The sequence below is a fragment of the Gopherus evgoodei genome, unplaced genomic scaffold (genome assembly GCF_007399415.2).
Source record: "Gopherus evgoodei ecotype Sinaloan lineage unplaced genomic scaffold, rGopEvg1_v1.p scaffold_35_arrow_ctg1, whole genome shotgun sequence".
In the NCBI taxonomy this organism is placed as follows: domain Eukaryota; kingdom Metazoa; phylum Chordata; order Testudines; family Testudinidae; genus Gopherus; species Gopherus evgoodei.
In genome coordinates this window covers 5,097,441-5,112,892 of record NW_022060027.1, presented here as the reverse complement: position 1 = coordinate 5,112,892, position 15,452 = coordinate 5,097,441, and the positions used below count along the sequence as shown (strand labels likewise).

The following is a 15,452-nucleotide window of genomic DNA, read 5'->3' as shown; positions in this document are numbered from 1 at the left end:
TTGAGAATGCTTAGTGGAGATTTTGTAGGTGTTGGTCTCTGTCTGAGGGGTTAGAGCAGATGCGGTTGTACCTCAGTGCTTGGCTAGAGACAATGGATCGTGTGATGTGTCCGGGATGGAAGCTGGCCACACTTTCACAGGCATGAAGGTAGGCATAGCGATCGGTAGGTTTTCGATATAGGGTGGTGTTAATGTGACCATCACTTATTTGCACCGTGGTGTCAAGAAAGTGGACCTCCCGTGTAGATTGGTCCAGGCTGAGGTTGATGGTGGGGTGGAAGCTGTTGAAATCGTGGTGGAATTTTTCCAGAGTCTCCTTCCCATGGGTCCAGATGATGAAAATGTCATCAATGTAGCGTAGGTAGAAAAGGGGCGTGAGTGGACGAGAGCTGAGGAAGCGTTGTTCCAGGTCGGCCATAAAGATATTGGCATATTGTGGGGCCATGTGGGTGCCCATAGCAGTGCCACTGATCTGGAGATATATATTGTCATCAAATTTGAAATAGTTGTGTGTAAGTATAAAGGCACAGAGCTCAGCAGCCAGTTGTGCTGTGGCATCATCAGGGATAGTGTTCCTGACAGCTTGTATTCCATCTGTGTGTGGGATGTTTGTGTAGAGAGCCTCTACATCCATGGTGGCTAGGATGGTGTTTTCTGGGAGGTGACCAATGCATTGTAGTTTCCTCAGGAAATCAGTGGTGTCGCGGAGATAGCTGGGAGTGCTGGTGGCATAGGGTCTGAGTAGAGAGTCCATATATCCAGACAGTCCTTCAGTGAGAGTGCCAATGCCCGAGATGACGGGGCGTCCAGGATTTCCGGGTTTGTGGATCTTGGTTAGTAGATAGAATAACCCTGGTCGAGGCTCTAGGGGTATGTTGATTTCTTCTGGTGTTAGTGTAGAGAGTGTCCTGAGTAGATGCTGTAGTTTCTTAGTGTATTCCTCAGTGGGATCTGAGGGAAGTGGCCTGTACAATTTGGTATTGAAGAGTTGTCTGACAGCCTCCTTTTGGTAGTCAGACCTGTTCATGATGACAACGGCACCTCCTTTATCAGCCTCTTTGATGATAATGTCAGGGTGGTTTCTGAGGCTGTGGATGGCATTGCGTTCTGCACGACTTAGGTTGTGAGGCAAGCGATGTTGTTGTTCCACGATTTCTGCCTGTGCACGCCGGCGGAAGCATTCAATGTATAGGTCCAGACTGTCATTTCGACCCTCAGGAGGAGTCCATGTGGAGTTCTTCTTCTTGTGCTGTTTCTGGGAGGGCACCTGTGTATCAGTGCGCTGTTCAGTGTTGTCCTGGAAGAGCAGGCGTCCGCTCCGTCAGGCCCTCTAGCTGCTCCTGTGCTGTAAGTAATAATGGTGCTGTCAGACTCAGGCCCGAGTGGCTCCGTGCTCCGGCCAGATCCTGCGATGGTGTCAGCTATGCCAGCTGCAGACCCAGCCTTATTTGTGCATGCGGCAGCCCAGCCAGCACATGGAAAAGCAGAGAAGCTCAGATTTACTCTCTTCCCTGCAGCCCGCAAAGCCCTGTAAGATTTCATCCCCCAACTCCAATCAGTGCTGGGTTACAAAGTGGCGCCAGCAGTAGGGAAATTGATGGTGATGAACACTGGCGCTGACAACAAACACCCAGCCAGGGGGCATTAGTGACTAACCGCCCCGTGGAGAGCACCAGCCATTTGAATAATAGGGTTCTGGAGATCATTTGCATTCTTGGAGCTGGTTGCTCTCCCTCCTTCTTGGAAAGAAATATTAAACACACATCCGGGCAAGAGGTGTGAGTGTAACACTTGTAGGGACTGTTACGGTAGCACCCAGCTGCAGTCAGGGCCTCACTGACTGGGTGCTGTACCTGCACACAGCAAGAGACAACCCTTGCCCTGAAGAGCTTAGAATCAAAATAGCCTAGGCCGAGAAAGGACGGGATTATCCCCATTTTACAGATAGGGAAAGTGAGTCCCAGAGAGACCAAGTCAAGAAGGATGTTGATAAAGCAGAGAGCGATTCGATCACAGTCTATAGGTACCCGCATGGGGAACATAAATTTGCTAATAGACAGTGGTGGTTCCAGGCACCAGCGCTCCAAGTGTGTGCCCGGGGCGGCAAGCCACGGGGGGCGCCCTGCCAGTCCCATGATCCAAAGGCTGGACGGTGAAATGAGAGAAATTCAGACTGGAAACAAGGTGCAAGCTTTTAACAGTGAGGGGAGTTACCCATGGGAACGATTGACCCAGGCCTGTGGGGGATTCTCTATCCCTGGCAATTAGAGGGGCTGTTTTTCTCAAAGACCAGCTCAAGCCCCCCCCCTGGAGTTAGTTCAGGGCAGTCCTGTGGCTGGGGCTGGCTTCCACGGGAGGTAAAGACTGGAAGACCAGCCTGCACTTGGGTGTTTTGTACAAGGTCTGCACTGGTACAAGCTCATCTGACTCCATCTTTTAAAACGAGGGCCCAGATCCTCAAAGGTTATTTAGCCACCTAACTATGGGGGTTAGGCACCTAAATACCTTTGAGCATAGGCGCCAACTTTCCCCAGCCCCGCCCTCACTCCACCCTTTCCCTGCCCCACCCCCATTCCAACCCCTTCCCCAAAGTCCCCACCCCAATTCCGCCCCCTCCCTGCCCCTCTTGGATCCCTTCCCCAAATCCCCATCCCGGCCCTACCTCTTCCCTGAGTGCTCCACGTTCCCCCTCCTCCCCAGCCGCGCGAAACAGCTGTTTAGCAGCACAAGCGCTGGGAGCCAGGGGGAAAAGCTGGCAGGTGGCGCGCTGGGAGCCAGGGGGAAAAGCTGGCAGGTGGCGCGCTGGGAACCAGGGGGAAAAGCTGGCAGGTGGCGCGCTGGGAGCCAGGGGGAAAAGCTGGCAGGTGGCGCCCTGGGAACCAGGGGGAAAAGCTGGCAGGTGGCGCGCTGGGAACCAGGGGGAAAAGCTGGCAGGTGGCGCGCTGGGAGCCAGGGGGAAAAGCTGGCAGGTGGCGTGCTGGGAGCCAGGGGGAAAAGCTGGCAGGTGGCGCGCTGGGAGCCAGGGGGAAAAGCTGGCAGGTGGCGCGCTGGGAGCCAGGGGGAAAAGCTGGCAGGTGGCGCGCTCAGGGGAGGAAGGAGAGGCAGAGGTGAGCTGGGCACGGGGGCGGAGAGCTGCTTTTCCCCATGGGTGCCCCAGCCCCGGAGCATCCACGGAGTTGGCGCCTGTGCCTTTGAGCATCTAGGCCATAGCCTTAAGGATGCCAGCAGCAGCAGGAGTTGCGTCTATAATAGGCCTTCCCCTGCCTGAAGGAGCTGCAGCTGCGCTAGCACCAGCAGAGATGAGTAGAAAGGGCCGAGCTCACCATTGCCTTGCCCCTTGTGCAGTCATTTACACTAGTGCACAATGCTACCTGTGGCTGCAGGTGAATTGTGCAACAAGTGGAGACAAGGGGGCTGGGGGCGGTGGTGAGATCAGGCCATTCTGAACTTTACCCTTTCTTTCCTGTCTCACTGTTCCCCCCTCCTCCCCCACTTAGACGAATGAACATCTCTCTCCTAATGGGCTAATCTCCTCCATTGTGCTGGCTAATTACCCCCTTCCTGCTAAGAGGTTCTTGTCAGCACACGGGGGCCCTGAATGGGAAGAGTTTCCTTTTAAAGACAATTGTTTTCTGCTAGGGAAAAGGGAATGAAAAACTCACAGGGATATTTATGTGTCTGCCTCACGATTTCCCGTAAGGGACCTGTTTATCTGAACAGCCCCCACCATGAGGCCGGCCACTGCTGCTGCGGTCTTGTTGGAGCAATGGGGAATGGATTGCAGCCAAAATCCTACTTCCCCATAAGAGCTAGCGCCAGGGTTACCAACTGACCATGCCCTGGGTCTCACTTTTACAATGCAGTTCCTGAAGGGTCCGTTACTTCTCCAGCTGGACACCCCCAAACAGTCTGACTGGAGCAGGACTCTTCAGGACTCCTGGGTTCGCTATTAGCCTACACCGCATGGCCTATGCCCACCATAGAAGGAGGCGTTCTGCTGGAGTAGGAACACCAGCTGTCCAACTGTAGCACTCCCATGTTGGCATCACTGTGTCTACACTGGGGGGTTTGTCAGCATAGTGAAGTAGGGCACGGTGTTGTTTTGTTACAGCCCTGACCGACACAGCTGTGCCAGTGTAAGTGCAGACCGGGCAGTGCAGAGTACTGTTAGGTGCAAGCCATTTTTGTGCTTATGTCACTGTCCATAAAATGGGCACAAGGCTGCCAGACCTCCCAGAGAGACAAGACTTGTGCTTGGAGATTGGCAGCAGAACAAGCCTTTTAAATGAGCCAGTGGTGTGACACAGATCCATCTGCTTTTTGCCCGGCTTGCAAGAGCAGGGGTGGGCAAACTTTTTGGCCAGGGGGCCACATGGGGTTCCGAAACTGTATGGAGGGCCAGGTAGGGAAGGCTGTGCCTCCCCAAACAGCGTGGCCCCGCCATCTGACTGCCCCCCTCAGAACCACCTCACCCATCCAACCCCCCCTCCCCTACTTGTCCTCTACCGGGAACCCCCCCCAATCATCCTCTTCCGGGACCCCACCCCCTATCCAACCCCCCTGCTCCCTGTCCCCTGACTGGCCCCCGGGACCTCCTGCCCCTTATCGAACCCCCCTCTCCCCGCCCCCTTACCATGCTGCTCAGAACAGCAGGACTCGTAGCTGGGCTGTCTTGCCAGAGCCAGCCACACCACCACAGGCACAGCGAGCTGAGGCTGCGGGGGAGGAGGGACTGCAGGTGAGGGGCCGGGGGCTAGCCTCTCTGGCTGGGGGCTCAAGGACCAGGCAGGATGGTCCCACAGGCCAGATGTGGCCCATGGGCCATAGTTTGCCCACCTCTGCACTAGAGTCCTCAGCCAATTGAAATGCCAACTTTGCCTACCACCTGCCAGCTTTCATGCCCCGTTTTAGGAACATAGGAGAATTGCCAGGCTGGATCAGACCAGTGACCGACCAAGCCAGCACCCTAGAGTTACGGGATAGCCTACCACACATTGTTTAAACACAGTCTCTGAACCGTGAGGGTTTACATCCCTGCTAAGGCAGATGGTCCCGTGGTTTGGGCCCTCACTTAGGCATTTGGCAACATGGGTTTGAATCCCTGCTTGACCCCTCTTCACATGTGCCTCAGCTGTAAATGGGGGTTGTGAGGCTAAATCCGTAAGCAAGGTGCTCAGCTAAAATGCCTGATCAGTTTTTTTAAATTATCTTATTATCCAAGATATTCTTATCTGTCTAAATGTTCAACCCCTGGAAAGCCTGCCCAGCTTCCATTAGATCATGGAGCAAATATTGCGCTAGGTGAAAGCAGTGGGCCTCCTGGCAACCCTCTGGAGCCAGCAGAGAAGAGATCCCAGCTTCCTGCTGGGATAATCTGACAAGCCCGCTACTGTAAAACCCATCCTGCTGCCAGGGCAGTTCTGTCTCACAGCACAGCCTGAGGTAGGGCAGCTAAGCGCTGCTGAGCAGGATGGGGACAGCTCTGGAACAATAGCCTGTTCACTCCCCATTGTGTCTGATTGTTTCTCGCAGGCAGCAAAGCCTATCTGTCTGGAGGCCGGGCCCACAGACACTCTATTGTCCAGCCCAGCAGAGAGGTAAGCCTGCGGGTGACCCAAAGCTGCTGAAGCAGCAAGTGGCGGAGAGCGGTTACAGGGGTCTGGTTACACCCCCAAGAGGGTGGAACAGCCTTGCAGCTGGCACACGGAGCTCTGCTGACTTCCCGGTAGCTAAGATCATTTCCACCAGCTGAGGATCTGGCTGAGAGCCACAGAAGGGACATCCAGAGGTCATCTACTCCATCCCCCACACTGAGGACAGATCCAGTAAACCTAGATCATCCCTAAGGTGTTTGTCCAAGCTGGTCTTAAAAGGGGTTTCCACAGCCTTCCTTGGTCACCTGCTCCTTCGCTGAAAGCTAGAAAGCTTTTCTTAACGTCCAGGCCAACTGGCACTCACTGCAAACAATTCCCCTTCCCTCGTCTTACCCTCGGTGGGCATGGAGAATCGATCGCTGTCCTTGGAACCACCTCATCCGTAATGGAAGACAACTCATTCCCGCCTCAGCCTTCTCTAAACTGCCCAGTTCTTTCAGCCTTTCCCCAGAGATCACGTTTCTAAGCCTCTGATCAGGTCTGGTGCTCTCCTGCTCTCATCCACTCCAGCAAAAGCCCGATCGCACCCTTAGAAATGAGGGTGTTTGCCATTCCCCCATGGGCCAGAACACAGCGTGCAGCCTGTGTCTAGAATGATCTTAGTTGTCCTGCCGGGCAGGATCTCACCGAGCAATTCTCACTATTCCTAACGGCTCTGTGACTGGCTCAGCTTCTGAGCAGGTGAGCGGCCCTGCCTGGGTATCTGAGCAGGTGAGCAGCCCTGCCTGGGTATCTCCCTGTTATAATTAAAGACCTGTGGCACGGCAGTGGCTGGCCTGCGTCAGCTGACTTCAGCTCACAGGGTTTGGGCCTATAAAACCAGAGTGTATTCAGCCTCTGAGACCCCACGAGGGGGAATGTCTCAGAGTCCAGGCTCCAGCCTGGGTCTGAGCCTTTTATAGCACCCCAGCCTGAGCCCCGCAAGCCTGAGTCAGCTGACTCAGAGCCCCAGGTTTTTTATCACCGTGTAGATGTACTGTGTGTCTGGAGCACATAGCCACAGTGCCCAGCCAAAGGCCTTGTTCAATATCCCTCATCACGATGATGCACTGAGATTCAAAGCTTGGCTTCTCTGTTCCAGGAGCCCTGTGGGAGGCCTGCCGCAAGGTGCACTCGTCCCTGTGCAGAACCAGCTGTCCCCTGTCAAACAGAAGCAGCCGCACAACTGCTGGCTTGAAACCTTAGCCCCATGGTGAGTAGTCCCCTGAGTTCGGTCTAATCCCAGTCCTCCACCCCACAGCACTGTGCCTACACAGTGCCACTCTCCCACCGAAAAGCTCTGTCCGGCCAACACCAAGGGTGTCCCAGCGGATGCATGGGTGAGTCTAGAATGGTTTTCCTGCTGTATCACACTCAGAACTGGGATGTATAAACAGCAGGAACCCCAGGAACAAGGAGGTTACGTTCCTTCGGTGTTTGGCCCTGCTGGAATCCTGCGCCCAGTTCTGACAGCCGCAACTCGAGAAGGAGGTGGATAAATTGGAGAGGGTTAAGAGAAGAGGCCCCAGAATGGTTAGAGGAATGGAAAACACGACTCTAGGAGCCATGTCTATTTAGCTCCCGGAGATGGTTAAGGGGTGACTTGATCACACAGTCAGTACCGACGTCACAGGCTCTTCAGTCTAGTAGACAAACGTCTAACACGATCCAGCGGCTGGAACCTGAGGCTACACAAACCAGCCAGGAAATAAGGTACAATATTTAACAATGAGGGGAATTAATTATCGGGCCAACGTCCCAGGGCTGGGGTCAGTTCTCCATCCCTGGCCATGGTAACTCAAGCCTGGCTCTTTCGCTCACAGGCCTGGTCTATTTCAGACAGCAGTTAAGGCAGGGTGGTCCTTCCGGCAGCTGGCCACAGGCGCTCAGACTGAATCACAGGGCCGTGCTGACCTTGCAATGTAGGAATCCAGATGCAAAGGGAACTGGACAAGGCTCAGGGCTTGCCCAGGAGAAAGTGGCACCAGGTTGCCTAATGGAGCGAATTTCACTGTTTAGATGGCTGCAAACCGCAGGGTGGACGCGCTCCTTTCACGTCAGCTTAAACCGCTTCCTGAAGGATTTAAGCTAAAGGGAAATAAGCCTGGTCTAAAGTGAAATAAAAAAATCCGCCTAGGGTTAACAGAGAACTCTGAACGGTGCATGCAGAGCGGAGTTTGCCAACACTGGTGTTAATTCCTCTCTGCTACAGCCCCCGTGCACAGATCAGACTTGGGGGGATGGGACGTCTGGGAGCAAGAGTCTTCGACCCCCACTTTGTCTCGGGGTGAGCTTTCTTTCTGAGGGACTGAGGCGGGGGCACCTCTGGTGTATTCTGGATAGGAGGGGGAGAGCCGTAGCATCGCTCCTTTGTAAAAGCAGCATGTTTCTTTGTGCAGGTTTCGCTCGGGCCTGATATTCCTTCTGCATCAGCCACAGCCCCACCTCCTTCCCAGCCGCCTGCTGCTGGCCCTGCTTGTGACACTCCTCCTGCTGCCAGCGCTGTGCTATCTGGTGCTGCCCAGCTGGACCATGGCCACAGGGCTGGCGTGGCCACACCTCCAGCTGCGGTACCTCAGGCCCCCACCTGTGTGACCCCTTCCCACCCACATGGGAAAGTGGCTCATTGAGGGCCCGGGAAGGACCGTTTTAAGCTGCTGGGAGCAACTCTGACTTGAAGGCAAATAAAGACAGTTTGGGCTGATGACCCAGGAGCGCAGCTATCAGTGCAAGGTCAGCCTGAGCCGTCACGGTCCTGTGGGTCCCCTCCCGCTGGGGCTCTTGTTCCTGGTCGCCTGAGGTCCCTTCTGTGGTGCTCTGACAGCTCTGAGTGGCCTACGGGCCTTGCTGCCAGCCCTTGGCATAGGGGGCGGGGCAGGGGTGAGGCCAGGGTTCCCTGCATGATGACTATTCCCTGCCCGTGCGGCACAGCAGGGGCTTGGCTGAACAGGCTGTGGCTGGAATGTCCTGGCTTATGGTGATTCTGCCCCGCAGGCTGCTGAGGGGGCAGACTGGGGGCATGGCTGGGGGGCACTGGGCTGTGCGAGTCTCTACTCCCAGGGCCCATCGGGGGCAGAGCAGGGTGCTGTGGCTACTCCTCAGGGCCAGTGGGAATAAGTTAGGGCAGATCTAGGGCCGCCCCAGCTCGAGAGATCACAAAAGGTGGCTTTAAACTCCATGCCCATCCCTGCCCCAAGCAGCTCAACCGAGGGCTCCGCTCCTGCGGCCAGACCTGGCCTAGAGCTCCACAGCCGCAGAGCCCTTAGGTGAGGCCTGGCCTGAGCAGCAGGAAAGATCCCAGCTGTCAGCACTCAGGGTTACCCCCTCACCCCAGAGCCCTGGGTATAGCGCTCAGCTCCCACCCCGGCACATGCCCTGGTGCATCCCACCCTGGTCCCCCAGGCTCGGGCGCAGCCACAGTGAGCAAGCAGACACTGACACGTTTAAGACTCAGCCACCCTGGGACCTGAAGCATTTGTGGAGAAGCAACAAAACTGTGGACAAAAGCTAAAAGATTGTGGACTCGGGGTCTGTCTACCTGGGATCTGCCAGTTCTGCCCTCCCACCTTCCTCCCCCTCAAAATCAAGCCAGGCTGCGGCAGCTCCCCATCAACATCAACTACGATTTCTCAGCCTGAGACGCAGGGATTGGGAACCGCAGACCGACAGGTCAGGCGTGTGGCTGGGTTAACTTCTTCACTGGTTTATTTGCAGCTCCCATTCTCTGCACAGCGCATCGGGGGAGAAATGCCTTTCAGTGGGGGGGCCCAGAAACAGAGCATCCATACACAGCTGACCCATTTCCACGAGCCACTGGATCCTCTCCCAATCCAACCCTAACCCCAATCTATCACTCCCCTCAAAACACAGCTATTGACCTAACATCTCTGCTCTGAGGGACCCAAACCCCACCATGGTCCCTGGCTCCCCACCCACCAGGTACGTCAATGGAGTGGGGCCATCAACATCCTCAGAACCTGCCACCCTTCCTGACTGCAGGACTTCCAAAGCCTCCAGCTGTTGCAAACTGCACTCAGCCTGGACGTTCTTATTTCTCTGGGGAGCAAGTAACCCTCTCCCTCCATCGCACCCACAGGTGGCACAGCTGTTCCTGTCCTGGTGAAGACCTGCTCTCCAACTGCAGAACAAACCAAAGAGCTGCTAACGGGACCAGAGATTCAACCACGCTAGCGTCTGTGTTACCACAGCCTGGTGTTTGATCGGACAGGGAGGAATTACAACCCCTCAGCTCATGGGATTTTGCTTCCCGCGCTTCTGTCTTCAGTCGTTTCAGGGGATGTTTCCTTCTCCTACGAAAAACAGCCAGCAAACTGAAGGACATCTCTGGGCCGACGCCGGGGGTAGAGTAGGGTAGATTGGTGCAGTTTTGAAACTTGTTTTTAGTTGGAGCTTCAGGGACGAATGGAACCATGAAACCAAAAAAGAGAATCACATCCTAGTCTCTGCTGCCTTCTCCTCCCAGCTGCTCCAAAGCCAACTAAGCATCAGGATGTTGCTGGACGCTGCGCTGCTGGAGTTTACACACCAAAGGGGCTCAGGAGGGGAAGGGTGCGGGGGCGGAAGGCTCCTCGCCGCTCCCGCGCCAGTCTGTCCCTCAGAGGATCACGCACTTCTTCTTGGAGCATTTCTTCTTGCGTCCATTGCTGACCTTCTCCTTGTGTTTCCGTATCTCCCGCACCAGCGTGTAGAAAGCATCCTCCACTCCCTGGCTTGACGAGAGCAGAACAGGCGAGAAGAGAAACACACACAGTTAAAGGAAGGTTTAGACGAGGTCCCCGCCCGAAAGCGCGGCTGGTGCAGCGTTAAGGAGTTCTAGCATGGACGACAAACGTGCCAAAACGCTGCAGAACGCGGACGCTGGCATCTGCCCCCAAACGCTAGATCTCCTCCTAGCACTGATGCACGAGATGTTTAACATCCCTCCCAAAAGGCGCTAGAACAAGACTAGCCAGAAGTCGCCAGTCACTTCTGGAATTGAGCTCGGTGTTTCAGGAGATGGAGAGCCTAGCACGGAGAACATGGGTAGCAGCCTTCCCCAAGCAAAAAGATTTTGTATTTTCCACTTTTTTTTTTTAAAAACAACAACAAACAAACAAAAAAACAAACAAAAAAAAGACACCATTCTCCAGCCAGCTCTGGGGCCAAGGGAACAGGCCGGTGTCACTTTGCATCCCCACCGCCGGCAGGGTCCCCCACGCACCTGCCTGGTTTTGGCCGAGGTCTCAATGAAAGGGATCCCGTAGCTTTTGGCCAGCTCCTGAGCCTGTTTGGTGTCCACCGTCCGAGAGGGCAGGTCGCACTTGTTACCGACTAAGACCATGGGGACATCGTCTGAATCCTTCACCCTGCTGATCTGCTCCCTGGGGCAGAAGGAAAGGGGCCATCGGAGCTGGGGGCTGGAGAGAAGAGCGACCCCACCGCCACCCGCCCCCAGCCCTGTTCCCCCCGCTCTGCTGGTGTTCCCCAACCACAGCCCCCCATTACCCCAGTCCTGGGCCCTCCTCGGCTCTGTCGGTGTTCCCCAACGCACAGCCCCCCATTATCCCAGCTCCGGGCTCCCCCCAGCTCTGCTGGTACCCTTCGATCTCAACCCACATCTCCCTCTTTATCCCAGCCCTGCTTGTGCCCCTCAACCCCAACCCACGGTCCCAACATTATCCCAATCTGGGCTCCCCCACAGCCCTGCCCCACCAGTGCCTCTCAATTCCAATCCCCAGCCCCGTTATCCCAACCTACCCACATGCTGCCCCAGGCTGGGGAAGGGACCCCGCTGACCTGTAGTGGTGCACGTCCTCGAAGGACTTTGCGTTGTTGATGGCGAAGACACAGAGGAAGCCCTCACCCGTGCGCATGTACTGGTCACGCATGGCGCTGTACTCCTCCTGCCCGGCTGTGTCCAGGATGTCCAGCAGGCACGTCTCGCCGTCGATCACCACCTGCTTCCGGTACGAGTCCTGGGAGGGGACGAGACAGGCTGGGAGTGCCCCAGTGCCTGACAGACGGGGTCCCTCGGGGGCGGGGCAGGCACTCGGGGGCAGGGGCGCGTGGGGCCTGGGCAGGGGTCTCACCTCTATGGTGGGGTCGTACTCATCCACAAAGTGGTTCTGGATGAGCTGGATGGTGAGCGCGCTCTTGCCAACGCCGCCAGCCCCCACCACCACCAGCTTGTACTCGGTCATGGCGGCCGGGGATCAAACGGCTCCCCCGGGGGTCCCGGCCCGGCTCATCGCTCGACGCTGGCCCTGGAACCAGCCACAGGATTAGAGCGGAGAGCCAGGACACCTGGGTTCACGCCTCTGCCACCTCTCGTGGGGGGACCCCAGCACGGTGCTCACTACTAGCCTGGCAATCCGCCACGGCCCCCAATACCGAACCCCCAGCCTAGCCCTGCCCCCGCAGCCCCCAATACCGAACCCCCAGCCTAGCCTTGCCCCCGCAGCCCCCAATACCGAACCCCCAGCCTAGCCCTGCCCCCGCTGCCCAATACCAAACCCTAGCCTAGCCCTGCCCCCGCCCCCCCAAGACCGAACCCCCAGCCTAGCCCTGCCCCTGCTGCCCAATACCAAACCCCAAGCCTAGCCCTGCCCCCAATACCGAACCCCAGCCTAGCCCTGCCCCCAATACCAAACCCCAGCCTAGCCCTGCCCCCGCTGCCCAATACCAAACCCTAGCCTAGCCCTGCCCCCGCCCCCCAAGACCGAACCCCCAGCCTAGCCCTGCCCCTGCTGCCCAATACCAAACCCCAGCCTAGCCCTGCCCCTGCTGCCCAATACCAAACCCCAGTCTAGCCCTGCCCCCGCTGCCCAATTTCAAACCCTAGCCTAGCTCTGCCCCCGCCCCCAAGACCTAACCCCCAGCCTAACCCTGCCCCCCAATACCAAACCCCAGCCTAGCCCTGCCCCTGCTGCCCAATACCAAACCCTAGCCTAGCCCTGCCCCCACTGCCCAATTTCAAACCCTAGCCTAGCCCTGCCCCCGCCCCCAAGACCTAACCCCCAGCCTAACCCTGCCCCTGCCCCCCAATACCGAACCCCCAGCCTAGCCCTGCCCCCGCTGCCCAATACCAAACCCCAGCCTAGCCCTGCCCCTGCTGCCCAATACCAAACCCCAGCCTAGCCCTGCCCCCGCCCTGCAAGACCGAACCCCCAGCCTAGCCCTGCCCCTGCTGCCCAATACCAAACCCCAGCCTAGCCCTGCCCCTGCTGCCCAATACCAAACCCCAGCCTAGCCCTGCCCCTGCTGCCCAATACCAAACCCCAGTCTAGCCCTGCCCCCGCTGCCCAATTTCAAACCCTAGCCTAGCCCTGCCCCCGCCCCCAAGACCTAACCCCCAGCCTAACCCTGCCCCTGCCCCCCAATACCGAACCCCCAGCCTAGCCCTGCCCCCGCTGCCCAATACCAAACCCCAGCCTAGCCCCACCCCCAATACCAAACCCCAGCCTAGCCCTCCCCCTGCTGCCCAATACCAAACCCCAGCCTAGCCCTGCCCCCACTGCCCAATACCAAACCCTAGCCTAGCCCTGCCCCCAATACCAAACCCCAGCCTAGCCCTGCCCCCGCCCCCCAAGACCGAACCCCCAGCCTAGCCCTGCCCCCGCTGCCCAATACCAAACCCTAGCCTAGCCCTGCCCCCAATACCGAACCCCAGCCTAGCCCTGCCCCCGCCCCCAAGACCTAACCCCCAGCCTAACCCTGCCCCTGCCCCCCAATACCGAACCCCCAGCCTAGCCCTGCCCCCGCTGCCCAATACCAAACCCCAGCCTAGCCCCACCCCCAATACCAAACCCCAGCCTAGCCCTCCCCCTGCTGCCCAATACCAAACCCCAGCCTAGCCCTGCCCCCACTGCCCAATACCAAACCCTAGCCTAGCCCTGCCCCCAATACCAAACCCCAGCCTAGCCCTGCCCCCGCCCCCCAAGACCGAACCCCCAGCCTAGCCCTGCCCCCGCTGCCCAATACCAAACCCTAGCCTAGCCCTGCCCCCAATACCGAACCCCAGCCTAGCCCTGCCCCCGCCCCCCAATACCGAACCCCCAGCCTAGCCCTGCCCCTGCTGCCCAATACCAAACCCCAGCCTAGCCCCACCCCCAATATCAAACCCCAGCCTAGCCCTGCCCCCGCCCCCCAATACCAAACCCCCAGCCTAGCCCTGCCCCCCAATACCGAACCCCCAGCCTAGCCCTGCCCCTGCTGCCCAATACCGAACCCCCAGCCTAGCCCTGCCCCCGCCCCAATACCAAACCCCAGCCTAGCCCTGCCCCCGCCCCCCAATGCCAAACCCCAGCCTAGCCCTGCCCCGCCCCCCAATACCAAACCCCCAGCCTAGCCCTGCCCCCGCTGCCCAATACCGAACCCCCAGCCTAGCCCTGCCCCCACTGCCCAATACCAAACCCCAGCCTAGCCCTCCCCCTGCTGCCCAATACCAAACCCCAGCCTAGCCCTGCCCCCACTGCCCAATACCGAAACCCAGCCTAGCCCTGCCCCCAATGCTGAACCCCCAGCCTAGACCTGCCCCTTCTGCCCAATACCAAACCCCAACCTAGCCCTGCCCCCCAATACCGAACCTCAATGTAGCCCTCCCCCCGCTGCCCAATACCAAACCGCAGCCTAGCCCTGCCCCCCAATACCGAACCCCAGCCTAGTCCTCCTCCTGCAGCCAATGGCCTCACCCCCAAACTCAACTCCTCACCACAGCAGCTGCTCCCCACCGGGCACCGTCCCCCAGTTGCCCTCTCTCCCTCCTCAGCCCCCTCATCAGCATCCCCACCGCACCTCCCCCTTCAGTGAAGCCACCTCCCCTCTGCCCAGCCCCCTTTAACGCATCGCAAGGCAGATCCTCCCTCCCTGCTGCTACACCCCAACCCCCCCATGCCACTCTTCCCCTACACCCTCAATCTGCCCCACCCCAAAACCCCCATGCCACCCCCTACACCCCCCACCCCTGCCCTACATCCCCAATCTGCTCCTCTCACCCCCATACCCTACACCCCCATGCTGCTGCTCCCCTACACCCCCCATGCCACCCCTCCCAAGGTCCCAATTCCTACACCCCACCCCCAACACTGAAAGCTTCCCCATTCTATACACCCCCCACAGGGAACTTCCACTGCAATGCAACACAGCCCCCGCCCCCCCGGCACCATCCCAGCCCCCAGTGCACCGCCCCATCCTTATGCATCTCCTCCCCTCCCACCCCGGCCACCAATGCACCCCCTCCACCCCCCCGATGCACCGCCCCACCCCAGTGCGCCCCGTCCACCCCCCCGATGCACCGCTCCACCCCAGTGCACCCCCTCCCCCCATGGGCCGCCTCACACCCAGTGCACCCCCTCCCTCGAGGCACCCCCGGTTCCCCCCCTCCACTCATGGGCCGCCCCACCCCCAGTGCACCCCCTCCCCCGATGCACCCCCGGTTTCCCCCCCTCCCCCGATGCACCGCCCCACCCCCAGTGCACCCCCTCCCCCGATGCACCCCCTGTTTCCCCCCCTCCCCCGATGCACCGCCCCACCCCCAGTGCACCCCCTCCCCCGATGCACCCCCGGTTTCCCCCCCTCCCCCGATGCACCGCCCCACCCCCAGTGCACCCCCTCCCCCGATGCACCCCCGGTTTCCCCCCCTCCCCCGATGCACCGCCCCACCCCCAGTGCACCCCCTCCCCCGATGCACCGCCCCACCTGCATGGAAACCCACCGGCTCTCTCACGCCTGGGCCAAACCCCGCCTCACCGGCAGCCGGCTCAGGAGCTCGCTGCCCCCCCACAACCCCGCCCTGCTGCTGCTCCCGGGCCGAGCACGGGA

General features: G+C 58.8%; 2 protein-coding genes across 6 annotated transcripts in view; one reads left to right on the top strand and one right to left on the bottom strand.

Annotated features, from left to right (window-relative positions):
- CCDC155 (coiled-coil domain containing 155) overlaps positions 1–10,070 on the top strand; it is a 38,076-nt gene extending 28,006 nt beyond the window's left edge. The window contains exons 18-20 of the mRNA XM_030545104.1: positions 5,533–5,597; positions 6,736–6,846; positions 8,033–10,070. Coding sequence (XP_030400964.1) covers positions 5,533–5,597; positions 6,736–6,846; positions 8,033–8,228 — 372 coding nt within the window. The 3' untranslated portion in view covers positions 8,229–10,070. The remainder of the gene's footprint in view (positions 1–5,532; positions 5,598–6,735; positions 6,847–8,032) is intronic.
- On the bottom strand, positions 9,321–15,452 carry LOC115641749 (GTPase HRas-like). 5 transcript variants are annotated; one of them, XM_030545106.1, is made up of 5 exons: positions 15,346–15,452; positions 11,723–11,896; positions 11,430–11,608; positions 10,855–11,014; positions 9,321–10,363 (listed from the first exon to the last, which is right to left on the bottom strand). In XM_030545106.1, exons 2-5 carry the CDS (start codon positions 11,831–11,833, stop codon positions 10,172–10,174), a joined length of 642 nt encoding a protein of 213 aa, XP_030400966.1. In that variant the 5' UTR covers positions 11,834–11,896; positions 15,346–15,452; the 3' UTR covers positions 9,321–10,171. The 5 variants fall into 5 exon arrangements, with proteins under 5 accessions (XP_030400966.1, XP_030400969.1, XP_030400968.1 ...); XM_030545109.1 differs by having other exon boundaries at positions 10,859–11,014; XM_030545108.1 differs by having other exon boundaries at positions 9,321–10,359; positions 15,346–15,451.